At 46.9% G+C, this 27,303-nt stretch overlaps 1 protein-coding gene and 1 long non-coding RNA gene across 2 annotated transcripts; one reads left to right on the forward strand and one right to left on the reverse strand.

Annotated features, from left to right (window-relative positions):
* Positions 1-2,188: 2,188 nt before the first annotated feature.
* On the reverse strand, positions 2,189-8,744 carry LOC132489126 (uncharacterized). Its single transcript, XR_009531846.1, has 3 exons — positions 8,643-8,744; positions 7,939-8,044; positions 2,189-2,611 (listed from the first exon to the last, which is right to left on the reverse strand). It is a non-coding gene; the product is annotated as an uncharacterized LOC132489126 (long non-coding RNA).
* Positions 8,745-16,411: 7,667 nt separating this feature from the next.
* Positions 16,412-20,659, forward strand: SIX1 (SIX homeobox 1). Its single transcript, XM_060096101.1, has 2 exons — positions 16,412-17,268; positions 19,342-20,659. The coding sequence occupies exons 1-2, from the start codon at positions 16,709-16,711 to the stop codon at positions 19,634-19,636; spliced, it is 855 nt and encodes a 284-aa protein (XP_059952084.1). The 5' UTR covers positions 16,412-16,708; the 3' UTR covers positions 19,637-20,659.
* The last annotated feature ends 6,644 nt before the right edge of the window (positions 20,660-27,303 follow it).

The following is a 27,303-nucleotide window of genomic DNA, read 5'->3' on the forward strand; positions in this document are numbered from 1 at the left end:
TGGAGCAGCTGGAACTCTCCTACAATTGCTGGTGGGAGTTTAATTTTAGAACACAATTAAGCAGTATCTTTTAAAGCTAAATTTACTTCTAGTCCCTGACTCAGCAATTGTACTTCAGGTATACGACCAAGAGAAATGAGAATATATGCCCAATAAAGGACACGTGTAGGAATATTCATAGCAGCTTTATTCATTATAGTCAAAAACTAGAAACAACTTAAATGTCCATCAACAGGAGGATGGATTACTAATCTATTGTGTATTCATATAATGGAATACAAAACAATAATTTGAAAAATGGACTACTAGCCCACACAACAACATGGATGAATCCCACAGATACATTGAGCAAAGGAAGATATCATAAAATTGTTTGATTTCATTTATATTAAATTCAAGAACAGGTCAAATGAATTGATTTTGATAGAAGTCAGAAGAGTGGTTACCCCTGGGGTGGGCGGGTGAAGTGGCAAGAGAGAACTTTCTGAGGTGATGGAAATGTTTTAAATCTTGATCTGGATGATAGCTAATCAGATGTAAACAAATGTAAAAAGTTATTGGGCTGTAATTTGTACACTTTCCTATTTCATTATATCTTTTCCAGACATAATTTAAAAGATGCTAAACTTTAATAATTATAAAATGAAGGGCTTCCCTGGTGGCACAGGGGTTAAGAATCTGTCTGCCAATGCAGGGGACACAGGTTCGAGCCCTGGTCCAGGAAGATCCCACATGCTGCAGAGCAACTAAGCCCTTGCACCACAACTACTGAGCCTGTGCTCTAGAGCCCGCGAGCCACAACTACTGAAGCCCATGTGCCTACAGCCAGTGCTCCGCAACAAGAGAAGCCACCGCAATGAGAAGCCTGCGCACCGCAACAAAGAGTAACCCCCGCTCACTGCAACTACAGAAAGCCCACATGCAGCAATTAAGACCCAACACAGCCAAAAATAAATAAATTTATTAAAAATAAAATAAAGTAACAGTAAAAAAAATAAAATGAAAAAATTTTAATTAGCCACACTTTTGCAATCAGATTGGCAAAGACTGAAGAGTATAGATAGACACTTGGGGAAAGTTAGCCTATTGTATACTGTCAAGGGGAGTGTAAAATGGTACACATTTTGAAGGACAATTTGGCAATATACATGAAAAATTTAATATATATACCCTTTGACTCAGCAATTTCACTTTTGCAGTATACCCTAATGAAATATTCACACAAGTACTCAAGGATATATGTGTAAAGATTCACAGAATCATTACTTAGAAAAAAGTTGGGAAAAAGATATGTCCGTCAATAAGGGAATAGTTAAATAAGTTTTTAAAAATCCATGAAATATCTTACAGCTATGAAAAAGCTTGAGGTACAACTATATGTTTTGACCTAATAGAAATGAGACTATGAACTGGGTAAACAAAGATGGGAAAGCCCAGGCTCCTAGCCTCCATTCTACCACACATCCAGTCACTTCTACATTCTTTATCTCAGTTTATTTATAAAATGGAGTTAATATTGCTGCTTCTTATCCATCTTACAAGGGGCAAACATAAGAAGCCCTTTGAAAAGTAGAAAGCATTGTAGAAGTGCAAAGTATTATTCCTGAAAAACATTCTTTTATTAACCAAAACTTTGTTTTTCTTAAATCACTACTCAGTCCAGATTTCTTTTCTCTATCATATATTTAAACCAGTGTTTCAAAATGTGGGCAGCAGAAAAATCTCCATCAAAATGGATGTGGAGAAGTTATTAAAAATACTGAGTCCAGTCCCAAACCTACCAAAATTTTGGAACCCCTGATTTAATGGAAATAGGGATTAAGTCAACAGTTGCCCTTTCATTGAGAAGAGTCTGGGCTGAATCTCATTAATGGTAGCAGGCCATCAGGTTTGGCTTTGATCTGTCTTGCCTTATGGTTTGCCCTCACTGCAGGAGTCAAATGGGCTGGTAAAGTAGTACAAATGGTGCCCCCATTTACTCAACCCCAATAGAAGCCAAAGAACATTCAATGAAAAGAACAATGTGATTGCCACTTTGTAGACAAACATGAACCCAGGTTAGCTTTAAGGACTGTAGCTGTTGGAAAACACCATCTCCTGGGCAGCTGCTTTGGCTACTGTCCCCAATTAACTTAGCAGAGTCTCAAAAATAGAAGGCAGCCTCTGTTCTGTTATATAATAAACAGTTCTTTATTTGAAATGACAATATTTACTTTTCCTATAGTGAACTCCAGCAGCCTACTAGGCAGTGGGCAAACAGTAGAAATGCCTAAAATGGAAACTTGAGAAAGCAGTTTAGCTAGTATAGTTTACTCTAACTTTCTACTTTACCAACAAGTAATTAGAAGATCCTCTCCATGTTTCTCTCATATGGATCATGGATTCCATGTGACTTTGTTACCACCATGCATATCTTTCTTGTTTTGTTGAGTCTTGAAACATGCAAAACAGATGTGATGTAGTGAGCTCTCCAATACTCAAGTGTTTAAGCAGAGGTGAGGGTTGTCCATCAAGAATGTTTCTGGAGGGATTCTGCTTAGTGTGGCAGGTTTATCCAGTGACTTCTTGGCCTTTCCCAACAGCAAAGAGTCTGGTGACTATGTTTCCATATCTTTAAAGGGAGAAAATAATAAACTGTGATTATTAACCATCTTGGGTATTCAATCTCCCTCTCATAAGCAAGAAGCTGTGATTTATGTGATTGTGTTCTTTATTGTAAAAACCCTTTGTATACCTTTTAAAGCAACAAATGACCATTATTTGCAGTGTAGACAACACTTTTAACTTCCTCTTAGATTTTATTTTCCATTCTTTTTATCATATTGTGGCAATGCTCCAGAACATCTCCATTTCTTGCAAATCTTCGGGGAGAGGGGCTCAATTGGGTTACACTATTCTAAAGGGGTCATGCACATTGAGAAATGTTTAAAAAACCTTTTGGCTTCTAAGGTGGTACTCAGGAGGCAATACTGTTCTTTGGCTAATGAGATTTGTTTAATTTTTGTGGCTGGTGCTTGGATTGTCTTCAGAGATTTTTCTTTCTTGTCTCATTCTCCTTATCTGGTGTCACTTCCCTGCTAATGCATTCAGCAGAAGCAATCACTGGAAGAGGACAAACTATTTCCTATTTCTTATCTAGTTATTAGTTAGAAACATTTTAATCCCACAAAATCCTTCAGAAACCTGAAGATCCCACCCCCACAAGTAAAAAACCTAATCTAAAAATCCTCTTTCAAATCATAAAAGTAGAGACTTCCCTGGTGGTCCAGTGGTTAAGACTCCATGCTCCCAATGCAGGGGGCCTGGGTTCGATCCCTGGTCAGGGAACTAGATCCCACATGCCACAACTAAAAGGTCCTGCATACCGCAACTAAAGATTCCACATGCTGCAACAAGACCCGGTGCAGCCAAATAAATAAATATTTTTTAAAAATCATACAAAATAAATTTCTGGTTAGGTCAAAATTTGGAGTTTAAATTTTCTTCCTGCTGATAGGACATCCCTTTTTTATGTTACTACACCAGGCATAGTGATTGTTTACTCTCAAAGAATAGCCCACTAACCAGTTGCATTAAAATTACTTGAGGTGCGTGTTAAAATGCAGATTCCAGGATTCCACTTTAAACCTAGGGAATCAAAAATTCTGGGGGTTGGGCCACGGTATTTTTACAAGTGCCTCAGGTCATTTGCATGCCCACTAAACTTCGTGATAACACTGCCTTTAAGACAAGCCAAATCCTTAATTTTCTGGAATTTCTAGTATTTCTTCTCCTAACTAAGCCAAAGAAAGAATTGTAAGCATTGAAAATACAGGCCAAATCTTGTCATAGAATATGTATTCTATTGTAACCCTGTTTATGAACACTTAATAGCTTCTCTGTGGAACAGTTAAGCTGTAGTAATTACCTCACAGTTCTGTAATCTGTATGTCTCCTCCCACATGACATTTGCACCAAGACTATGGCTTATTTCTAGACAGGATGGAAGAACTACCAGACCTGTGTGGACTGTGCCACTTCATGTTACATTTTCTTTTTCTTAGTGATATAAAGACATTTATGAAATTTCTCACAAATCTTGAACCCGAATTATAGAGTCTAACTTAAGGAGGATAAAATTTTACAAGGACTCACTAAATCAGAATCATTTGAATCTGATCTCTTTATGGAATATTGCTTTTTAGATAAATTGGAAAGGACCTGGGATTCAAAGCTCTTTTTAAAATTCAAGTGTAGTTGATTTACAATATTATATTAGTTTCAGGTGTAAAATATAGTGATTCAATATTTTTATAAATTATACTCCATTTAAAGTTATTACAAAATAATGACTATATTTCTCTGTGCTGTACAATATATCCTTATTGCTTATTTATTTTATTGGGAGTCAAAGTTCTTATCCCCAAACTGCCTCTGAATTATAATTCTGTGTGCAAATTGTACAACCTCTCTGCCATATTTTTGTAATAGGAATAATCTCTCTTTGCAATAAGAATTATACTGAGAAGTTGAGAAAGTTCTGAGAAGATGAATGAGATCAGGCTTGTAAAATGTTAAAGGTTTCTGAGTGAAGGATCCTATAAAAAGTGTAAATTATTAGTATTCCTTTTATGGGCCTTTAATGAGTTATTGATCTGTCAATGATGAATCTGCCTCTTGAAATATTTCACTTCTTGTTTTTTAGGCTTACTGGAGTAACACAATCTGCCCTTAAATTTTCCTGGAGTATTTTTGGGAGCTTTAAAATTTAGTCAAAAACAAAAAAAGCAACAATACCTCTCTCCCAAACACATATGCACTCCCTGAGACTACAGTGTGTATCTTTATCTTGACTTACTAATGACTAGATCGATTGAACTTAAACAATTTGGGTCCTCAAAGCCTCAAATGCTTTGGGTTAGCTAAAGTATCACAAGGTCTACTAGCTTATTAGCAGTAAACGCTAATGTAGGAAAGTGATTAGAAATAAATTATTTACTTGATGTCACTCTTGGTTGTGAAATTATTCTACCCACCTATAGTTTCAGCTGTTATCATACAAACTGCTCTTTTAAATTTTGCTCATCCAAAATTAAGGATTTTTGAAAATCTAACTAGAGACAAAGCAAAAGCAACACATATCTGCATATCACAATCATTAAATTCCTTAGTAATGAGGAACGCCTAGTTGGCTCAAGAGGGTATTTGAAGATTGTTTCAGCGTTTTCAGTTTGCAAAGTAGGAGAAGGAATTTTAAAAGATCATTTGAGTCTACTGGTTGAAACTGATCACACTTAGTTGTCTTATTTAATAAAGCTTATCTTATAAGTACAAAATATGTCACTTTTATGTAGAAGAAAAAAGCTGAAAAAAAAAAACACCACCAAAATCTGGGAAGTATAAACAGATAAAATGGGTTGGCAGACATGAAGAAAAGTGAGGGACTTCCCGGGTGGCGCAGTGGTTAAGAATCCGCCTGTCAATGCAGGGGACCCGGGTTTGATCCCTGGTCTGGGAAGATCCCCCATGCCGTGGAGCAACTGGGCCCGTGCGCCGCAACTACTGAGCCTGCACTCTTCAGCCTGCGAGCCACAACTACTGAGCCCGTGTGCCACAACTACTGAAGCCTATGCACCTAGAGCCTGTGCTCTGCAAAGAGAAGACACTGCAATGAGAAGCACGCACACCACAACAAACAGTAGCCCCTGCTCACCACAACTAGAGAAAGCCTGCACACAGCAATGAAGACCCAATGCAGCCAAAAATAAATAAATAAAATAAAAATTTTTTAAAAAGTGAGGAATACATGAAATGGTGTGCTGAGGCTGCTCTTCTTGGATAGTAGGTCCAGAAGGTAAAAAAGTTTCCGGAACTGAATAAATGACAAATTACTATTGAGAAGTTCCTTCGAGTGACATGAAAGAAAAATATTTATATCCATATTGACAGTGACAAAGAGATCTGGGGATAGTTCAGTGGCTTGGGTTTGATTGACATCACTTCTTGAACAAATTTGAGGATTAAACATTCACAAATGTTCCTAATATTTTTTGAACAAGGAAGTGAGATATTAGCACTTTTTTTTCAGTGCTGTATCTACCATTATAGCACCTGTCAGCCTTAACTTTAAACCTTACAGAAGAATCAACATATTCTGATTTGAGAGCTTCCCCCACATGGTAAAAATAAAATGTGAAATTTCAGTAAATGGCATGAAAAATTTTTGTAGTACCAGGAAGTTTTCAGAAACTAGAGCTTTCACATAATATGGAAGTTTTAATGTTTTGAAGGTTCAGTAAATTATGTAGTGTACAAAAGTGAAGTCTAAATTACCCACTCAGAAGGGTAACCCTAGAGCCCACATGTCTGGATCCATGTATGCAGATGGACAGATACACTTCATTTCTCCTGGGAAGTTGAGTTCTAAAAAGCTATCACTCAGAACAGACGGTTTTATGATTGCATGAAAAGAAAAGGAAAGATGACAAAGTTGCTATAAAAATGAAAGGCCTTTTGGTGTATTAACAGCTGAAAACATTACAGCTTAAATGAAGATGTGAAAAAAAACTCAGCTTAAAACTGCAAATTAAAAAAAAAAAACTTATGCAGGTTTGAAGCATATGGACACCCACCCAGTTTGCAAAGAGGGCAGTGGGAGGCCCAGACTTTAGCTTATTAAAGATGACCTTTCCCCTCTCTAAAATTTCAAAGCTGACGTTTCAAGTGCTGAGCAGACTGTGTGCCATATGTAACATGACCTCAGCCCCACTCTGCCCGAGCACTGATGGCATCACTAATGAGAGGTGAAAGGTCCTTTTCTTGCAGCTTTTTCAGAAACCCACCAACTCTTGCCTGTGAAGTAAGGCTCCTCCCTCCCCCTACCCCCTGATTTGAGGAGAACTGCATTTAATACACAGCCTCAAAACACTTTTATTACCGGTCGATTTCCTTATAGCCACAGCCAAATGGCAGGATGTACAATCACATGCAGAAGAAAATATTTATTTTGACTCACAAGGCAAAGGGATTAAGAGAACATTGTATTAACCTTGCCTTTCATCTATATTTTAAAGGAAAATTCTCCAGAGGCGTCAATTGAAGTTCTATTTTTTTTTTTTTATAAAGAGTATCAAAGACTTTTAGGAGACCAGGTGTGTGTTTATCTGAGGGGAGGAGAGAAAGGGAAGAAACTATACTGGGGGAAAGGCAGCTTTCACAAAGCTGCTTCAGAGACTGAAAAAGACGTACTTACAGGAATCTGTTACAGGCATTCCTACCAGCCAGCTCTCTGCTCCCCCCACCCAGCCCCCCACCCCCGCCTTTTTCCCCCTTGCTGCTTCGAAACAAAATAGCTTCTTTCCAAGCAGGTTGTTATATTCATGGCATGGTCAATTTCCGTTTGCCAAGAAAATATTTAGGCTGATCAAAGAAATTAGAAAATCGGATGAATAGAAACAGACGTTCCCACAAGAGAAGCGTTTCTCAATGTGAAGAGAGGCAGGCGGATTGCAGCCCACCCAGTTACTCCTAGGAAATAGCTCTCTTGCTAAAGGCAGAACTACAGGGACACCTGGATTCTACTGGAAGGGGTATGAAAGAGTCACGACTCCCCAGGAAATTCACATGGGGACTGGAACTTGGGACTCTCCGGCGGATGATCGGTTCTAGTATCTATGAGCAAACCTGGAGGGCCTTTAATTACGTTCATTAATACAGAGGGACTTTTCAAAACATGAGATCCTTTTGTTTTGCTTTGACTTGTTTATAATGAGCATGGTGAGACAAGAACACATTATTCTTTGCAAATGATAGAAGAGTTTCTCCTGAATTAATATAAATTCAGTTTTTAGATTTGTGGGTTTGGGTGGGGAAAGGTTGATAGTAATTGTCCTCGGGACCCTTTGGTCTCCGAGTGCGCACCCGGGCCAATCGATGACAGTAAATAAGAGGGTCTTCTACCTCTTCCTTGTTCCTGGACAAGGCGCAGCCAAACCAGGTGAGGCCACTTGCTGCGGCGCTTCGATGGGAAGGATTGGTTGCCGTTGCGGTTTCCTTCCGCAGGACTCTGGAAAACGAAAAGTGGGCTCCGCTCGGGCAAAGAAGATCCGGATTCTCCTCTATCCCTTGCTCTCCTTGGGCACATTGGGGCACCGCAATCGCCAGAGAAGCGTCGCAGACCTTATCCCGACGCCTCCAGTTTTCCAAAGGAGAAAGCGAGGGAGGGATGGCTCTAAAGGAAGGCAACTGTGGGGGGCCCTGTAGGGCCAAAGAAGACTCCCTTCCTGCGAGTTCCGCTTGGGGCAACGCGGCGCTACTAAGGCCGCAGCTGGAGAAGCTGTTGCCAGGCTGTGGGCTGAGAATCCGCTATGCCACCCTTGCCCCTCCCCGCCGCGCGTCCCTCACACCCGGGGCTCGGCCGGGCAGATTTTCTTTTCCTTTCTTTCTTTCTTTCTTTTTTTTTTTTTTGTTTGTTTCGGTTCCTACCGGCCAGGCATCCTTTGCCAGGAAGACAGCGCCCTCTCTCTCCTCCCACCGTGCCCGCCGCCGGCCTGCACCCCCTCCCAGCTTCGCTGACCTCCCCTCGCCTCCTTCTCGCCCCCGCCCTCCTCGGCCCTGTCCCTTCCTTCCTTACGCCCCTACGCCTCTCGGCCCCCAGAACCAACCAGGGGAACAACCCGAGAGAATGGCGGGCTCCGAAGCCTTCTCAAGTCTGGGCCATTGGGCCGGCTCGGCCCGAGCGCCCAACCTCTGGCTGTAGAACTGGGCGGAGCCGTCCCCGGCGCAGACGCGGCACCCGAGAGCTCGAGCGCGGCCCCGGGGAGGGGTTCTTGGCGCGGGCGGCGGGGCGTGGGTTCGCCCGGCTCTCGCAGGCTGGGCACAGCGGGCCGGCGGGCGGGGCCCCGATTACGCTGCGCGGCGAGCTCTCGCCCGCGCCGGCGCACACCTGGCAGAGCAGCTTACCGGGGACCCCAGAATGCGCCAGCGAGAGGTTGACGCGGGCCTGCAAGCAGGGTGACGGGTGGGGGTGGCGGGTGAACTTGAGTAGAGGTAAGGAAAACTCCTACAGCCTTGCTCCAAGCCCTAAAAGCGCCCCTCGCGGCCCGCCGGCTGCCTGGAAGCCTCACCCTGCCGGCTTCCATCAGGGCTGCTCCAAGTACAGCAACGATGTTGGAAATGGTTGCAAAATCCAAGTCCAGACGGGTGGGCGAGACGCGCGGAGGGGCATGCGTGAGTGGGCACCCTCCACCCTGTATTTAATTCTCCACAGCCCAGAGGACTGCTACTTCAGACAAATGCCGCGTGGCCCATTCGGGAGCAGAGGCAGTCAAGCTTCTGTCCGCGAAAACCTGGATTCTTTAGAACCCAAACAATGTTCTCGTATGGGAATGCAGAAACATGTTCCATGGCGTGGATTTGCACCGACATAGACAGAGGCCTGAAATGCTCCCCTTCCCCTCCTAACCGTTCCCGGCGCCCGGGAGCCACAGGGGGAGTTCGCCTCAAGCTCACCCGGCTGCAGAGCGCAGGCGGCTCCCAGAAATGCACTAATTGAGTCACAAACCACCGGCTGCCTCTAACAAAGCGAACCGTCTCGGCAGCTCAGCGCCCAATTTGTCCGCAGCACTTTCTTCCGCAATTCAGAAGCATTATCTTGTTTTTAAAAGTATCTCGGCAGAAACGTGGCAATTATCCTGGGCTCAGGTTACGCTAAATGGCTTTAGGCTGAGAAATGGAAGAATATAAATGCCGCGAAGGTGGTGATCGGTTTTCTGCCGGGCCTGTACGGGGGTAGGGAGGCGAGCGAGAAGATTTCGGCCAGGGAGAGGGAGGTGCGGCGCAAGTTCCCACTCTTGGTTCTCTTTCCCAATGGCACCAACCAGAAAAAACTGCTGGGCCTTTATCCCTAGAGGTTAAGGATTCAGAGCGATGATCTCCTTCAGAGATCTGGAGAGAAGGGGTCATATCCCGACAAGACAGGGCCAAGCTTCTGGCCTCGGCTTTGGGTCAGGAACAGGTTGGGAGCTTCAGGCATTGCTGGGATAAGGAAGTTAAGAGAGGTCAAGGGTCAGAGGGAGAGATGAGGAAGAATCCAGTTTCGGGACAGCTACACTAAAATTGGAGAGGGAGAATGGCACTGGGAGAAAACTGCCATGAGGAAAGAGGAGCCGGCCCTGATGACTGGGGAGAGGCGTTCACTCCTGAGCGAGGGGCAGGCCTGGCCCGGGAGCCCTGGCGGACGCTGTAAGGTGGGAACCCTGAAGAACTGGAGAGGCCCAGAGACCACGAGGCGTCTCCGCACCAAGGGAAAAAACAAACAAACAAAACAAACAAACACAGAACACCTCTAAGAATCTTCATCTCGGTCCACCAGGATGAGTTTGGGCCTGGAAAATGGGGAGAAAAGAAAAGAGAGAGTAGCAAAAGGCGTTGGGGTGCCGGCTCCCGGCGGGCAGACGCCTTGCTCGCCGCAGCCGCCCAGCCTGTAGTGGTAGCCACGCTGTGCGCGTGTCTCTTTCCCCTTCTGCTCAAACCAGCCCCCACATCTTGAAGTAATCAGCAGCCGAGAAGGGACTCGTCCCCCTGGCATCTCAGGTTAAAGAAGGAGGTCCAGGAAAATGTGGTAGAGCCATTACAAGAAACCCGAGCCGCAGTCATCAGGGACTCCAATTGCCATCGCATTAGGATTGATTAGAGACCAGCAGTACCGTAATGACCCGGAAAGAGGGGCAGCCGGGGATTATTAATATCAGAATGTGGCGGAGAGGGGAGGTGGGTGAAGGGAAGGAGGGAAGAGCAAAGTGAGGAGGGAGAAGTTTTAAGTTACTAGGATTTATATATAAGTTCCGGCTTACCTGAGGAAACCAGATAGTCAGTGAATCACGCAAACAATAAATCTAATTCCATCTAAAATTTCACGAAGCCTGATTATTTGGGGGGGGGAGGAAATCAATGTGAAAATCAGGCCAACATCTAGTTTTTATAAATACGTGTTATAAACTTATTTTAAGAATCTAAGTGAAGAGATGGGGAGGAGTGCTGGATGTTCACTTTCCTTACCAATGGGTCCCTACAAAAAGACTTAGGGAGGGCATTTTTGAATCATTTCGGATCTTCTCTCAAGGGCTATGGGGCAATGGAGTGGACATTTTCGCAGAGTCTGCAGAGGAATAATAAACCAAATTTTAATTGAAACAGTGGTAACTGTGTAGTGACTTTTGTTTTTTGTTTTGTTTGAGACAGGAACGATCAGGATCCCTAAGAGATGTAGAGAAGAGAGTGGTTTGTCTCCTTCCTCGGACTATGAGCCAAAACAAATCAGCCCCTGATGGTCTGGGCTGAAACGCAGCTCACTGGATAATTAACTCCATCTTTCCAGTCCACCCTAACTGTTTATTTAGTGTCACCCTGCATTACCATCACTAGCACTTTCCTCTGAACAGGAGGAGCTGCAGGCTTTCACCTCCCAAAAGGAAATTCTTCTTAGCTTAGACAGATGCAGTATACAGGATGTACATTAGCTGACAAAAAAGTTGATTGGAAATTCAGTGGAAGATAAGAACTCTTGCCCTGAGGTAATATTAATAAAGCAAAGGAGGCAAGAGTGTCTTAGGTTCTTAAGAACACATTCTTACAACACTCTCCTTCACTTTCCAGAAAGGTGCTTGGCATCTATCTAATGTTGAGTGGTGTCTTCTGACTCAAATCTGGCGGTTGGCAAGTCTCTGGGCCTGAGCCTTCGCAGAGCGCAGCTTAAATCTGCCCTTCCCCCCCCAGGTGACCAACCCACCTTCCTCAGTCCTCCATGGGTGCCCTCACCTTTTTAACCACACCACCACTCAGTGTGGCGAGTCCCCAGCAGCTGAGCCAGACGCCCCTGCCCGGACTTCAGAGTCTACTCGCCCTGCGCTGCCTGGGTGCCCGATATCAGCACAGCACGCTCTGTGAGACCTCACAGCTCCTGGTCCTGGGGAAACAGGTACAGGCGCCAAGAGTCGTGAGGAAGAGAGAGGAACGAGAGAGAAGGAAAAAAGAAAAAGAGAATAGAGGGATCCAGATAGAGAGGAGAGGGTGTGGTGTGAGAGAGAGAGAGAGAGAGACAGAGAGAGAGAGAAATGCGGAGAAGAATGAGAATGAGGCAGCGAGGGACAGAGGGTGAGATGGAGATAAGAGAGAATAAAAGAGAGAATGAAGGAATCAGAGGTTCACACACACAGAATGAATGAGCTTCCTCTTTCAGACTGAAAAGAGAGGATGAGGTAGAAAGAGACACGGAGAGAGACCAGACCTGGGGACACACACAGAAGGAGAGGATAACCTCTCCAAACACACACACTCCAGCACTGTCGCCGTCCAATCTGAGTTCCCTCGCGGCGGTGTGTCTCAGCCTTTCTCTCTCCTCTCTCTTCCTTCCCCGACCCCGGAACAATGTGGAGACTGTATTTTCAGGAGCCGCGCGGGGCGGCACGGTTTTTAGCAGCAAGCTGGGCTCGCAGCCCGCTCTGTTTGTCCAGGTGTGGGCAGGGGGCGGCAGCCTCCCGGCGTCTTGGGCTGCCGCTGCGTTTTCGCACCAAGGAAGCGGGAGGCTCTGCTCGCATGCTTCCCGCTTCCAGGAGAAAACTCCCTCCCTACCTCCATACATAAATATATTAGGGGAACAGACAAATCTTCATTGTTCAGAAATAAGCCAAGGAGGCCGGCCGGCTCCCCTTGGCCCGGCCAAGCGAGGCTGGAAGGAAGGGAGGGAGAGAGAGGCGGGGGCCGCGCGGATCCGGTGTCACGTTGCAGATTCCCACTAAAGATAACGAAACGTGATCTATTTTTCAGAACAGCAAGTGGATGGGAAAGAACCTTGACAACACAAAACTCATTTACTAATGGACTGGTTTTGGGTTTCTCTCCTTTGGGTCCGCACATCGCCCTGCCTGAGCCCTCGGCCTATTCAGAGCTCGTGGGGAGCAGCGTCCCCCAGGAGGCAGGTGGGCGGCTGCTCGGGTGCCGCGCCGCCATCGGAGCCCGGGATCCCGAGGGTCGAGGGCACCTGGAGTTTCCGACCAAGTAGAGGAAAAAGATGGACGTTGTCACTTCAGCCAGGATTTGGGGAGTCTTCTCACTGCCCCAGAGCGACGACGCTAATTTATTGAAGAGACACCTCCCGAAGCCTTTCCCTTCCAAATATCTTTAGGTAGAGTAGAATCCCCGCTGTCGTTCTTAATGGCAAAGGATTTCCGAGAAAGCCGGCTGGGAGCCTCAAAGCATCTCGCTCTAAGCCAGAAGGGAAACAAGTGGGTCCCAGCCAGAGGTTTTTGAACCAAGGCCTTATGTCAACCCGACCGAGAAACCCCAGCACCAACTGGTGCCTCTGCATTGACCTTTCCATAAACCAGTTGTGCGCACCCGGCCGTTACCTGCACGGAGGGAGGCACAGGAGAGCAGAAACCTGGTGTTGGGAGCTCCTTTCCAGCCGCGTTACCCTCGGGAGCCGCGAAGCGGCGAGGGCAGCAGCTAGAGTTGCTCGTTGCCTTTAAATCTCCGCCGCATCTCTGTTTTCTTGTGATTTGCATTGACAGCAAAAGGTTTTAAGTTACTAGAACAACTCAAACCTTTCTGTGTGCGATTTAAAATGGATCATTTGGTTTATGTGGTTTGTAAATTCATGTCATTTTACCTCTTTTAGTGGTTTTCAGTGAAAGGTTCCATTTTGGGAAACCTTATATATCTGAGCCAATAATTAACATTTATAACGATTGGTTCCCCTAACCGAGGGATTGAAATAGCAGGTAGGCTCGTTGGTACAAAGCGAAAGGCACTTTTCCTTTCTAGTCACGCGATCTACTGGATTGAACGCTAGGAGAAAGGCTGGCGGGCCCGGGCACGGCCTCCAAGGACGAGCACCACATCACATCAACCCCGGTGCCCGCAATCGCGGCATCCACACGGTCGTCTTCCCAGTTGTCGCCAACGTCTAGTGCATCTTGATTCCTTTTGAAGAGAGATGAAAAGAAGTGGGCAGGGAGGTCTGGAGGAAGCCGGAAAAAAGGTGGTCATATTGGTGTCTAATTGTCATCTCTCTGCTCCCTGTAAATCAATACCTGCCCTTATTTGTCCAAGCTGTGCCTCATTTCCTTATACAAAATTGTTAATTATAAAGTACACCCCATACTCAATTTACCGTTTGTCTTTTAAGAGACTTGGTTGTACTTACAGACTCCCGCCCCCCCCCCCCCCCCCCGCCCATTCCTTTAACACACACACACATTGTAATTCTGCGCACTCGGCTCCAGACTTTAGGGCATTAACTGATTTTTTAGAGCCGAGTTTAAGCCTCCGTTCCAGTCCTCACACAGCTGCCATGTCAATAAGGACTGTTCCAAGCAGAGACGTTCCTTCTGGCAGGACACTGCAGCTCCTCAAGACTTCATCTGAAACATCATGAGCACTAAAATAAGACCGTCAGGGAAAATTACCAGACACATGGGCTTGGGCTCAGCTTTGCCAGGTTTCCAGTTTAGAAAGTAAGTCATTGGGCACACAGTGTGGTAGGGGCTCTCTTGAAATAATATGCACCCATTAAATGCATTTAAAAATAATCCCAAACATATTGAAACATCAGCATCTATTTCCAAGGTCTAATTTCATGGGATACTGCAGGGTTTCAAAGATGCAAAAAGCATTGTTTGGGAGTTCAGTGGAGAAGCAGCTTCATGTCTACTCGGAGCCTCCTGAGAGACGGCTAGGGAGTGGAAACCCTTCATGAGTTTAAGATGTACATTGCAGTGTGCATTGGACTGGGTGCATTATTTTAAAACCATATAAATAATACAAGGGGAAACAGACACAGTGCTTCTTCTTCCGCTCCCACTATGTCTCAATATGTAAATGGTTCTGCGATGCTGGGCTCTTGCTGATGGTATCAAAACATATTTAAAGAAGACAAGCAAGTTTAAAGAACCTAGAGTTTGCTCCTTGCATTCACTAAGAGGAGACATTTAAGTCAAAAGCATTTTTGAAGTGTACTTAAAATTCTGTTTTGAACTTATCTAATCAGAGATAAGTATAGTCATAAAGTCACTCTCCTTCCACCATTTGGCTCCCCTTATCTCCACGCATTGTTCTTATCTCCTGCCAGTCTCAGCTCTGACAATAGATTATCTTTGTTTAGAGACGCTAATTGTTTTCAAAATCTTTTTAATAATTGCTTTGGAACAAGGTGTGCAAATGAGGCTTAAGATAATTACAGCTTCATTTGTTTGTGTAGTTTTAATAAGCATTCTCCACACATACACAAAATACCAGATGATAGGACTGAAACTGCAAGACATCTCTCATTCCCTGGCAGTAAAATAGGCCAGCACTGCAATCTACACACACACACACACACACACACACACACACACCTCTTTATTTAATCTTCTTGGAGCCGCTGTCGTTCTCGCTTTGAGGGCAGTGTCCCTCTCAGAACAGGGCAAGGATTATGTTACAACCAGAGGGCTATTGGAGCCGGACACAGTTTTATTTAATTTACACCCCATCCAGCGCCTTTCGCGCGAGGTTCCCAAAGCATTTTTGCTAATAGCAAGTAAATCTTCTCGGCATTCCTCGGTAGCAGAGGTGGCCTTGGAAAATGCAACCGAGCTAATGGGGAAACCGAGTCCAGAAGCCTGTCCACTTAAACCATAGAACATTAAGATACCAAATCACAAATGAACCCTCGGCATCTCTATCTGCTCAGCAACTATGTTCTACACAACCCTTTGCGTGGTCCTAAATAGTCGCGGCCTTTTGAGAATGAGGGAAGCGCTATACAGCCGGGAGTATCTGTGCCTTTTGGAGGGCGGTGGGGGCAGGAGGGAAGAGAGGAGGAAATTAAGTTTGGCTCCTGGAGCTGAAGCCAGCCGGGAGAGAAGCCATTCTTCCAGCGATTGCAGCCCGGAGCACTGGTCTGCTCTTGTATTATTTATCGCGTTCCATAAGCTATTCATCAATCCATTACTTATTCATTCCAACATTAAGGTAATTAAATATGAGCTCACCGGGAAAGGGCAAGTCTGCAAGGGACAGAGACAGGGTATGGAGGGAGAGGAGGCGAATCAGAAGGTCTGGAGTCATTGATTTGTGCAGAGATGTGCGCGGCTGCCCTTAGGTGACACTGCAGAGGGGACTCACTTTTCAAGGTCCTGACGCGCTCACCCACTCCCACCACCCCCGTCCCGGGGAAGCACCGCTCCCTCCCACCCCCTCGCTTCCCACCGCTCGCGGTCCCCTCCTCCCACCACTCCCTATCCCTCGCTGCACAGCCTCGCCCTCCCCGCGCGGGGCGGCGCGGCCTCACGGCCCGGCCTGGCGGCGCGCGGGCTGGCCAGCCCCGGATAGGCGCCGCCCGCAGCCAATCAGCGCGCCGGGGACGCTGCGCGCTTTAAGGCAGCTGCGGGGAGAACAGAAACCAAGTTCCCCGGCAACAAGCAGCATCCACCCGGCGGGAGGCCGGAGCCAGCGAGGCCCGAAAAGCTGCAGAGTGAGCCGGACGCTCCTTGTCCAGCGCGCGTCCTACTCCTCCTCCACTAACTCGGCCGCCCGTCCCCAAGTCTCGACTCGCTTTTTAGCCTTCGCAAAGCCTAGGGAGGGGGTTAGGAGCAGCCGCGCCCCCCTCTCTGCGGCTGCCTCCTCCTGCTTTTTCGGCTTTGCTCCCTGCCGCGTGCGCCAGGGCAGTGCGCCCCGGCAGGCCCCAGCCATGTCGATGCTGCCATCGTTCGGCTTCACGCAGGAGCAAGTGGCGTGCGTATGCGAGGTTTTGCAGCAAGGCGGGAACCTGGAGCGCCTGGGCAGGTTCCTGTGGTCGCTGCCCGCCTGCGACCACCTGCACAAGAACGAAAGCGTGCTCAAGGCCAAGGCCGTGGTCGCCTTCCACCGCGGCAACTTCCGCGAGCTCTACAAGATCCTGGAGAGCCACCAGTTCTCGCCTCACAACCACCCCAAGCTGCAACAACTGTGGCTGAAGGCGCACTACGTGGAGGCCGAGAAGTTGCGCGGCCGGCCCCTGGGTGCGGTGGGCAAATATCGGGTGCGCCGAAAATTCCCGTTGCCGCGCACCATCTGGGACGGCGAAGAGACCAGCTACTGCTTCAAGGAGAAGTCGCGGGGCGTGCTGCGGGAGTGGTACGCGCATAACCCCTACCCCTCGCCGCGTGAGAAGCGGGAGCTGGCCGAGGCCACCGGCCTCACCACCACCCAAGTCAGCAACTGGTTTAAGAACCGGAGGCAAAGAGACCGGGCCGCCGAGGCCAAGGAAAGGTACGCGGAGTGATTCCCACTGATCGGGCGACCCCGGGAAGCCTTCCTGTCCCCGCCGCCCCTTACCGCCCCCGCAGGCACCAGCCACCGTGTCCACCCAGCCGGCCGGAGCCCTCCGCCGGGCGGCGCCCAGGCTTCCGCGGCACTGCGGCGAAAGTTCGTGAACTCTGAGATCGCTTGCTAGGGGTGGGGCGGGGGGGGGCTCATCTGATTTGAGCGTCCGCGCGTGGGTTTCCTTGGATGTGAGTGTCGGGAAATGTTGGCGCTAGGTTTGTTTTTCATGCCTCCTTGGCTGGCTGGGGCGAGGAGTGGCGGGTGGAGAGTCAGTTTCTAGATCAGCTTAGAAGGACAGTGTTGATTAGTATCGCGAGGAGAGGGGTTCGGTGGGGGCTGAGGGTCTAGAACCTCTCTCCTCTTGCTCCCGGTGAGGGTGGAGCTGGCCTGAAACTTCTTCTCAGCCTCCACTCCCGCCCCGTCCTTCAATCGCTCTGTCCTGGTAGTCTTCTGGGTGAGAGGTCGCTTCATTCCGCACTAGCTGTACAAAGGGAGGAGTCTTTCAAAAGAAATCCACAGAAAAGAGAGCTTTGGGAGAGTTGGCGCTGCATTTACTCCCTGGCGCCCCGAGCCCAGAAAAGATTGCTTCTCGTCGGCTCCCTCGCGCCTGGCCGGGAGCCGAGGCTGGTCAGTCCTGCTGTCCGCGCCGCCCCCCGCCCCCCTCCCCGGGTAAGGAAGGGGTCTCCAGTCGCGGACTTCTCTCGCCCCAGAGCTCAGAAGGCAATATTTTTTTAACCTGTCTCTGCCCCCGCCCTCCTCACGCCAACACACCCGGCCACCTGGCCCGGCTCCACTCGTTTGCTGTAGAGTTTCCGACCGAGATTCGGAAGAGCGTGTGGGAGGCGGCGGCGGCGGCGGCGGTGGGGAGAGCGCTTCGGGGAGCCGGGCAGTTTGGGGGAAACCTAAGCTCCCGAGTCGGCTGGGTTTCTTTTGTTCGCTTCGGAGCCTGGGGGCCGAAGATGTCGCCGCCTTGTTCCCCTCTGGGTGGAAAAGCAGAGTCTGGATAAATTCAGCTGAAATGAACTCTCTGGGAGAGAGAGACTGCGAGAGATGGGGAGGGAGTTGGGGAGACAGGCGGGCCCCGCGGTGAGGAGGACGGCCGAGCCCTCTGAAGGCAGAAGCACCGAGAGCTACAAGACCCTGCAGTTCACCAGCACCGAGCGCCCAGACTGAGACCCCGGTTCGTCGCACAGGCTCCGGCTGTGCGGGGTCGCGAAGTTCCCCTGTGGGGAATGGGTGCGCTGGTGTGGATGCCCGCAGGGAGTCTGAGAGAGGGCCGTGAGGGACTGCGGGCTGAGCGAGTAACACGGAGACAGGGACAGTACAGTTCCAGGTAGACGTTAGTTTCAAAAAGGCCGTCCTTTAAGCCAGGCCCGAGGGCCCACTCCCTGATGAAATCGGAGAGACTGGCTGCGCTCCCTGTGTTTACTCAGGTCACTGGGCCGCTCTGGACACCACTTCCCATGACCTGTCCTGTGTCTCTGAGACCACAACCTCCGGGCAGGGGCAGGGAAACTCGACGGTTAATCGTTTCCTCAGATGGGAACAGGACAATTGACTTGATTCACCACCAAACATCTGTTCATTGGGTGCTGTTCGTCCCCCGATCATTTTCTTCATCACCAACAATCATTTGTTGGAAGATTTTCAAATTTCGTTACTTCTAAATGTGGTACGTGTTGATAGGTATTTAAAAATAACTGCTTGAACAAAAATTTAAAAATAATTTTTGTGTTTCAAATAAGCCCTGCTGATCTGGCTTTCTAAAATCTGGAAGAGGAAAGGAGCTGGCTTCCCAGGAGCTCTGTCCGTAGCTCCCCATTTCTCAAGTCTCTGCTGCCTCTTCATTTCCCCTAGGACCCTTGGGGATGGGTGAGAGGGCAGAGCGTCTCCATTTGGGTCAATGACTGATTGCACAATGGCCCTTTCCTCCTTCCAGCTCCCCTCCCTCCATCTCACACTTTTTTTAACTTACTTTTTTTTTTTTTTAACCATATGGTGTTGTCCTCTATTTCTTAGGGAGAACACTGAAAACAATAACTCCTCCTCCAACAAGCAGAATCAACTCTCTCCTCTGGAAGGGGGCAAGCCGCTCATGTCCAGCTCAGAAGAAGAATTCTCACCTCCCCAAAGTCCAGACCAGAACTCCGTCCTTCTGCTGCAGGGCAATATGAGCCACGCCAGGAGCTCAAACTATTCTCTCCCAGGTTTAACCGCCTCTCAGCCCACCCACGGCCTGCAAGCCCACCAGCATCAGCTCCAGGACTCTCTGCTGGGCCCCCTCACCTCCAGTCTGGTGGACTTGGGGTCCTAAGGGGGAGGGATTGGGGCCTCGAAGCAGCGACTAGGGACATTTGTAAATAGAAATCAGGAACATTTTTGCAGCTTGTTTCTGGGGTTCTTTGCGCATAAAGGAATGGTGGACTTTCACAAATATCTTTTTTAAAATTCAAACCCAACAGCGATCTCAAGCTTAGTGCCCTCTTCTCTCCAACTCTTTCCACTTTTGCATTATTTCCCCTCCCAGTGTGGAGATCAGGGAAAAGAAAAGAAAAAAAAAACCCCAAACAAACAAAAATATCCAGTCACCCAGTCTTGGTTCTGGGCAACCTGTGTTCCTGCTTCAGTAGCCTTTCTTTTTTTTTTTTTTCAATGAATGGGAATTACAAATCAACTGGATTTTAATTATTTCATTTTAATTTATTTATGGAAAAATGTTTTGAGAAGAGGAAAAGGAAATGAAAACGAGAGAAAGAGACAGAGAGAGAGAGAGGAGATCAAAATAGTGAAAAGATCCTCCAGCCTGGGAGGAGCTGGTTGCATTCTTAAGGTGAATAGGAAAAATACGATCTTATAACTTTTTTTTGATGGGGAAAATTAAGTTTACATTTTCATATTTAGTGTTAAACAATTTTATGTAGATTAAAATGAAAGAACAGTATTAGGGGAAAAAACAAGTGCCTAAATGTCTTAATGCTCTCTATGTGAGGCAGTTAGAAATATAAGTGACCATTAGTAATACAAATACTTCTGTCAAATTTAGTGGGGGATTTTGGTTGTTATTTGTTTTCTTGGGTTTTTTTTTTTATGGCAAACTTTAAAAATGTACCAGTGTGAAAAAACACTTTCCTGAATGCCATTACTTCTCAAGCCCTTGAAGCTTTCTTATCTGTAGCCTACTCCTGTTAAGGGTTTCTCCTGTTCCTAGTTTCTAGCTTGCAAAAATAGGTAACAAATCTAGCAACCTGGTATTTGTTACTAAAACAGCATGTGTTTTCAGGTTTCTTTTCTATTGTACCTAAACCAGTCTAAATTAAAACTTAGTAGAACACCAGGAGTACTGATTCTGTTTCTGAAAGGTGAGTTGTGTATTGCTGTCATTGGGCCCTCCCCTCTTTTTTTAAACGAATAGTTTTCTTGCGTTCTTACTTAATGGTGGTTATGAATTGCAGGGTACTTTGAAGGCCATCCCCTGAACCAGGAGTGGTGACTGAGTTAATTATATGACAGAAAAAGAGTGAATTTAGCTTTGGGGTATTTATTTATTTTTTTATTATTTAGAGATGCAGTTTTGTTTACCACTAGCTCTTCTCCACATCATTCGTATGTTAGCTCTTTTGTATTATTAACAAATTTATGACAAGACTGTGAAAGTAAAATAATTTATCTGCTTGGGGGAAAAAAAAAAGGGAACTTGTACAAGGATAGCAACATTGTGAATTACTCTGTACAAATAGAAAGCAGACCAACAGGACAGGAGTTCTTTGCGGTGCTGCCTGATAGTGTCCAGAAAAATCCCAGTAATCATGTAGGCTCCAAATTATTTTTGCCTGGGGCAAAAATGATGTATCTTTGTATTTAGCTTTTAAAATTAGTGAAACCAATGGCATTATTTATTAAAATTCTACTCAGGATAACAGGATTGGCTTGCTTGTGCTTTGTAAAATATTACTCCCCAGAGGAAGTCTATTTTCTGACATGACAGTTTCATAATTTTGATTTTTCTCCATCTGTGTCACCATTAATATATTCATTTCTTTCTTACTCTTTCCTATCTTTCCTGTCCTGATCTAGAAGTGGGGGTGGGAGGTGGGGAGATTAAGGCCTTCTTATTATGAGTTTTTTTTTTTTAATGCTAAATGGCTGTGACTGAGTTCCAGGGAGAAAGGGTCACTGTACTTAACTGTAGTCACTTTTACTTATAAAGTCATTTTTTCCCTCAGTGATGGACAGATGTTCACACAGCCGCTCAGAGACCATCCTTTGGATTGGGAGCTCAGGGTCCCAATCTCCCTTGTTAGTGTTTTGGATCATTAAGTTGGTGTTTATTTAAGTCACTAGGGTGTTTATTCTCCACGTCTTGGGCCACGGAGAAATGCCACCCTCTGCAGGAGGGGCTCTCACAGGGGATCTCCTCGCATTCTTCACATTCACTCCCCAAAACAAACACCCTGCACAAAGATAGCTTTCAATGACCCTGACAGGCTTCAAAGGACACCGCGGAAATCTCCCTGAAAAATAGGAAGGGCCAATTACTTTAATTTCTTACATGCCCTCTCTTCCTACCCAGATGACTACCCCCCACTCTTCCAGCTCTGTTTAGTATAATTTTAGACTCGTGGAAGTTCTGTCTCCCTGGGCACCCCGGCCCCACTTCCTGCTCCCTTGGTTGGTGAATCTTGGAAATGTCTGCATATCTGGCAAGGAGCAGAGTGGGCCGGTCCTGTAAAAGCCCCTGTGATTACTGCTTGTAAACTCGTTAAAAGGACAATTTTCTGTCACAGTCATAAACTCTTTGTAAAATCCCTGGCATTCGATCCAGAGTGCGCAAATTCCAGATGTGTTTAATAAGAAATTGCAAAATGTGCCTCCCTCACCATCCTCCTCTCAGTCTGGCTAAACCAGGGACAAGCAGGAGGAAGCAAGAAAGCTGAATATTGCTTTGAGTTTTCTTGGCAATCATTTTAGAGCAATCATTAGGGGGAACTAACCATATTTTTTTTTCCCTCGAGGAAATCTTCAAGGACCTGCTGTTAAGGGACCTCCAATTTACCTTCTCGGCTTCACAGTTTAACTGAATCAAAAGCCACTTTTCGATTTCTCCTTTACAGATTTCATAAGGAGAGCCCAAAGTAATGAACGACGGCTTATAAGTAGTTTTTAGGATGAAACCTTACAGAATTTTATCAAGTAAAATGAAAACAATAACATACTAGGGCGATTTTTAAATTTTTTACGTTTTAGATCTGAACACAGGATTGTTCGGGTCCCCACTGCCTGCCTGCCTTGACCTCTTGGCTGAGAACGAAGCTTCCTTAAATGCTCGGGAGGCCAAGGGGCTTGGCCGATGGTTCCTGAATTTGGCTTAGCAGGTAGGGACTCAATAGTCCCCAAAGCACCACGAGCTGCGGGCAGGGAGAAAGAGGCCGCTGAGGCCGGGCACCGCCGGTCTTGAACTATTCTCCAGGCAGGACAGGTTGGGCTTGACCCCGAGATGAAGCGGAAGCTTCCAGGAAGAGGCAGTGGCATTGGTGCTTGTGGGCGAACTCTGAGTTTGCTGAGCAGTGACCCTTGTCACGCCGCTCTCCCCCGCACCCTGAGGGCGAGTCGGGCACCTGGCACTGACCCCGCACGGAACGGCTGTTCCTCTGCTCCGCCGCAGCCGCCGCGCCTGGAGCGGCGGCTGCGGGCTGAGAGGGGCTTCACTCCTACCGCCTCCCCCGCCTGGAGGTCTTTGGTCAAGTCTGCAAGCAGAACTCCAGGTTAGGGAGCCAGAGGCTTCCGTTCCGCGCGTCTCCGGCTGCAGAAAACTGGAGGAGCTTCTCCTGCCACCCGCAGACTCCCGAGGCTGCTCCTGCCACTCTGCCCTCCCAAGGCGCGGGAAATCGGGGCGCCGCTGCTCTCCGCCCCCGGACCCGGGTGGGGCCCCTTCACCTTTTCACGGAGAATCGCGCGCGTCCCGGGAGCCGCATCACTGCGCAGCTTCAGGCGCGGGGCCTGGTGGCCGGGCCTGCGGAGTCCCTGAGGCTAACCTCTAAGGTCCAGACCGTGGAGGAGGCAAAGGCCTGAGCTTCGGGGGACAACGCAGCTGCCGTGGCCTTGGGCACCCCGGAGCCACCTCCCAAGCTCAAGTCGCGTCTCGCTCTTTGAATTAAGGAGCTAAGTTCCGGGCGAGGCACGTGAGCCACGCGGGAAGCGCTACCGCGGGGTTGGACCAAGCCCAGTGGCGGAGGGATGAAGCGGTCTTGGCCACTCGCGGCTCCCGGGCCGGGCGGCAGGTGGGAGCGCTCCCTGGTTCTCACACGCGAGGCAAGCCGGCTCAGGCCCAAGAGCCTGGTCAGGAGGCGGCCTAGGCCCGGCCGCCCTTCCTACTTAAGGTATGGCCCGTTTCCTTTGCTTCCTGCGGCCTGGGTCTTGGCCCTCGGACCTGGGCTCATCACCCGCGCGCTCGGCGGAGGGGTGCCAGCCACAGTGGGCGCCCCTTCCCTGGCTTGTCGTTAGAACTTCAACGGCGGCCGAGGAGAGCGGCCCGGGTTTCTAGAGTCTCGGGCAGGACCGGGCGGCAGCTCGGCTTCCTTGGCTGGGCCTGGCCCGGCGTTTCCCCCTAGCCCGTGGCCCTGGGGCGAGCAGCGGCCTCCTCTCCACGCACCTCCCGGGTCCCCAGCAGGGAGGCCCCGGCCGAGGCCCGCAGCGCGCTTCGGGCTGGGCTGTCGCGGCGCACACTTTGCCCTTCTTTGGTGGGGCAGGTGGTGTTGACAGAACAGGTGGGTCAGGGTTAGGGTGAGGAGAGTGGCTGGTGGCCCACGTGCTCTCTCTACGTTATTTCTTCTTTTTTTCTGAGCTTTTCCCAGGAGTAGGAGACTAAAAACCCTCCCAGACTACCTCCTCCAAACACCCGAAGCCAGCGGAACTAGTGTCTGTGCCCACTTAGCCCCCAGGGGCAATTCGCACCAAGGGTACCCGAGGGCTCAGTTCCTTAGCCCGCAGGTATGCTCCGTGGCCTTAGGTGGGGACTTGTGAGCCCCCTCAAGTGACCCCCGCCTTCGCTTCTTCCCTAGTTTGATTGAATCCAATAGCTCCACCTGGAAGATACTCTAAAGACATGGGTAAGCCAGCCAGGACCGAGAAGTCAAAATCATGGGCGAGTTGTTGGCTTGTCCTCTGCCCAGAAAAAGTGCTGCCCTGAAAAGGCTGCATTTTCTTTAGTGTTTTAAACTGAATATACACACACAACTTAGTTCCAGCTGATGAAATTGGAAACCTGTTCTCCCACTGAGGATGGCAATCACTGTTTTAGGCGCTGTGGTCCTTTCAGACAGCGAGGAACAACACTGCAGTAGCATTTAAAAACAAAGAGAAAGAGATTGCTTGAGGCGCGTGTATGCCTGTCTCCCATCTGAGTTTCAGCTTCTATCCTTTTAACTTGTTAATGGACAGCTGAGACCCCACTTCTCAGCAGGAAGAGCACAGACACCTTAAGGTTTGCTCTCCTGTATTGCTTTGCTACCTGGGAGTCTCCCCCACTCCTCCTTTTGCAAAAGTGCCCACTAATTGTTTTCCTTTGCCATAACGTTAAAGTGTTCTTAAAATCACATTCTTCTCCCCCCACCCCCTCGAACAGGAAAATGCAGAAAGAAAAACTAACAAAACCCCAATCGTGTCTTATCTTTGAAAGAGAAAAGAGTTTACTTCAGTTCTAACACACACTTAAGTGTACCTGAAGTGGCTACCCAATTGTAATTAAAATACGATTAGGTGATATTGGCTGTTGTCCCTTCTTCTGTGCCATTAGTGGTTATCATTAAAAAGACAGATAAGTAGAAAGATAGATTCTGGCCCTTTACCTACTATAATAAGGAGGCATGGAAATTGTATACCAGCTCCCTCCATCTGGTCCCCTGTCCTTTCCATCCACCCTAACTTAGAAGGTAAATCTTTTATGGGACTGACATAGGCAGATCCAAATAGAAGCATTAATGGATTAACACAAAGCAAATTTATTTTAATTTGCTATATAATTTATTTTAGAATAGGATCTAAAATTGATTACAACTTTTAAAATGCCATGGCTTATTTATAATAGATACATAATTTATTGCTGGGGTGGTGGTTCAGGACCTGAGCTGATATGCATGTGGCATCTTGAAGGAAAAAACGGTCCTAGAATACATATTTTTTTATCTTCAGATTCTTAAAAAGAAACAACAACAACAAAAACTTTAAAATGTTTTTTAACATTTCATAGAGCTGGTCGGTTTGCATCCCTGATACAAAATCTGCAGCTTCCAACCAGCAAGCCTGTAAAACCAACTTTCTAGATGTCTTTTACTTTATATTAAGTATTTTTACAAACTCAACTACATTCCTTGCCCCCCTCCCTCCCCTTAAGGCATGGCTTTAGCTGCTTTGCAGCACTTCAGTTCTAAACTGAGCTGCTAGTTATCCAAATGATCTAAATGCCAGGGAAAGGCAATGGGACTGTAAAAAAAAAAAAAAAAAAAAAAACCCAAAAAACAAACCAAATAAAACCCACATAGCTGTGTCATCTTTAGTTGGCTGTCAAACAGATATTATATTTAAACTATAAGCATCAGTATGCATTAATGTTCCCCTTAACTTTTGCAGCTTTTTGTGTGTGTGGTGGTGGTGGGGACTGGTGTGGTTGGCGGAGGGGAGCAGCAACTTACAGAGCTTGTACAGAAAATGCACATTTTGAGGGTGAGGTGGCATAGTCTGTAGTACCTTGCAAAAGGAAATTTTAACCTAAAAGTCAAGGAGGTAGTTACAAGGAAGAAGCATTAGTTCTGTATTTAGGATGTCATGAATATGAAAGTAACAAGCTTTACAAAAATTAAGCTAGATAGGTCAGCGTGCCTTTGTATCTATGAAGTGAGAAGAACGTTTAAACAATTGAAGCCTTGTCTGTCTTCAGATATGTGTGGTGAATATTTTCTATGCGTTGCCGATGCTATATAAACATAACATGCTTCTTCCTAAAGTCAAATTCTTTATTTTAATTGAAGAATAATATTGCTCAGGGCTCTACCTCTGAGTACAAACAGCTAATCTAAGAAAATCAGTTCTGGGAATCTGGAACCAATGGCTGTTTTCAAAATAAACAGACAAAATCTTCATAAAGAAGGCCAGGAGGATTATTTTTACACACAGTATATCTCCTGATTTCTCACCAAGAAAAAAACAAAAAAACAAAACAAAAAAACCACCCTTTTATGGAAAAACTAAAAGGCAAAATGACAATGCAGTCCCCTTACCATATTTCTGTTCTTTAAAAATCATTCTGATTTAAGACTCCTAACCTGTCCTGGTTAAATTTTCCAACATTAATATATCTTAGAAGCAAATCTGTATGCACTTTCTCTTTCCCTCTATTAAAAAAGCAATTTTCTAGGGCGGGACAGAGATATAGGGAAAAGAAAAGTAGAACAAAGTAAAAAATAAAGGTGTAATTTAAAACTTGTATTTATAATATTTAATGAGTAGCAGGTAAACAGTATCCTCACAACAAAGAACACCAATATGCTAACCTTTGTGCTTTTGTTCAACTGAGGCAACTAAGGAAATGAATGAGGGAAAATTTGAAATCATTCGGATTTTCCAATACAGAGCCCAATATGGATGCTCAACAAAGTTGACTTAGGGAAGAATCTGGGGGAGGGGAAACACCCATTTACAGAAATTTCTTACAGACTTATGTTAGGGTAGAGATTTTCCTTTTATTAGGATCAAGCCCCACTGCATTGACACCCAGGCAGAAAGGAGATGTCCAAATCTACCTGAGTTTGGAGATCACACTTGGGACTCCTTTCAGTAGATAGAACCAGGTGATCTGAAGTTGCCCCATTCTCCCCTGGTTCCCTAGGTTCCAAGTCCCACTAAGATGGGAACCCCACAAACTAAGAAACTGCAAAGTAGAGCAGATATAAAGATGTTCCCTCCAAATGGCACTTGGATCATTTGGTG

This window comes from Mesoplodon densirostris, chromosome 4 (assembly GCF_025265405.1).
Source record: "Mesoplodon densirostris isolate mMesDen1 chromosome 4, mMesDen1 primary haplotype, whole genome shotgun sequence".
In the NCBI taxonomy this organism is placed as follows: domain Eukaryota; kingdom Metazoa; phylum Chordata; class Mammalia; order Artiodactyla; family Ziphiidae; genus Mesoplodon; species Mesoplodon densirostris.

What these genes read in the sequence shown, in the direction of transcription:
- SIX1 (XM_060096101.1), top strand. Translation starts at nt 16,709, where the DNA reads ATGTCGATGCTGCCATCGTTCGGCTTCACGCAGGAGCAAGTGGCGTGC. An exon ending in GCCGCCGAGGCCAAGGAAAG is followed by an intron (nt 17,269 to 19,341) that starts GTACGCGGAGTG and finishes TCTATTTCTTAG; the next exon opens with GGAGAACACTGAAAACAATA.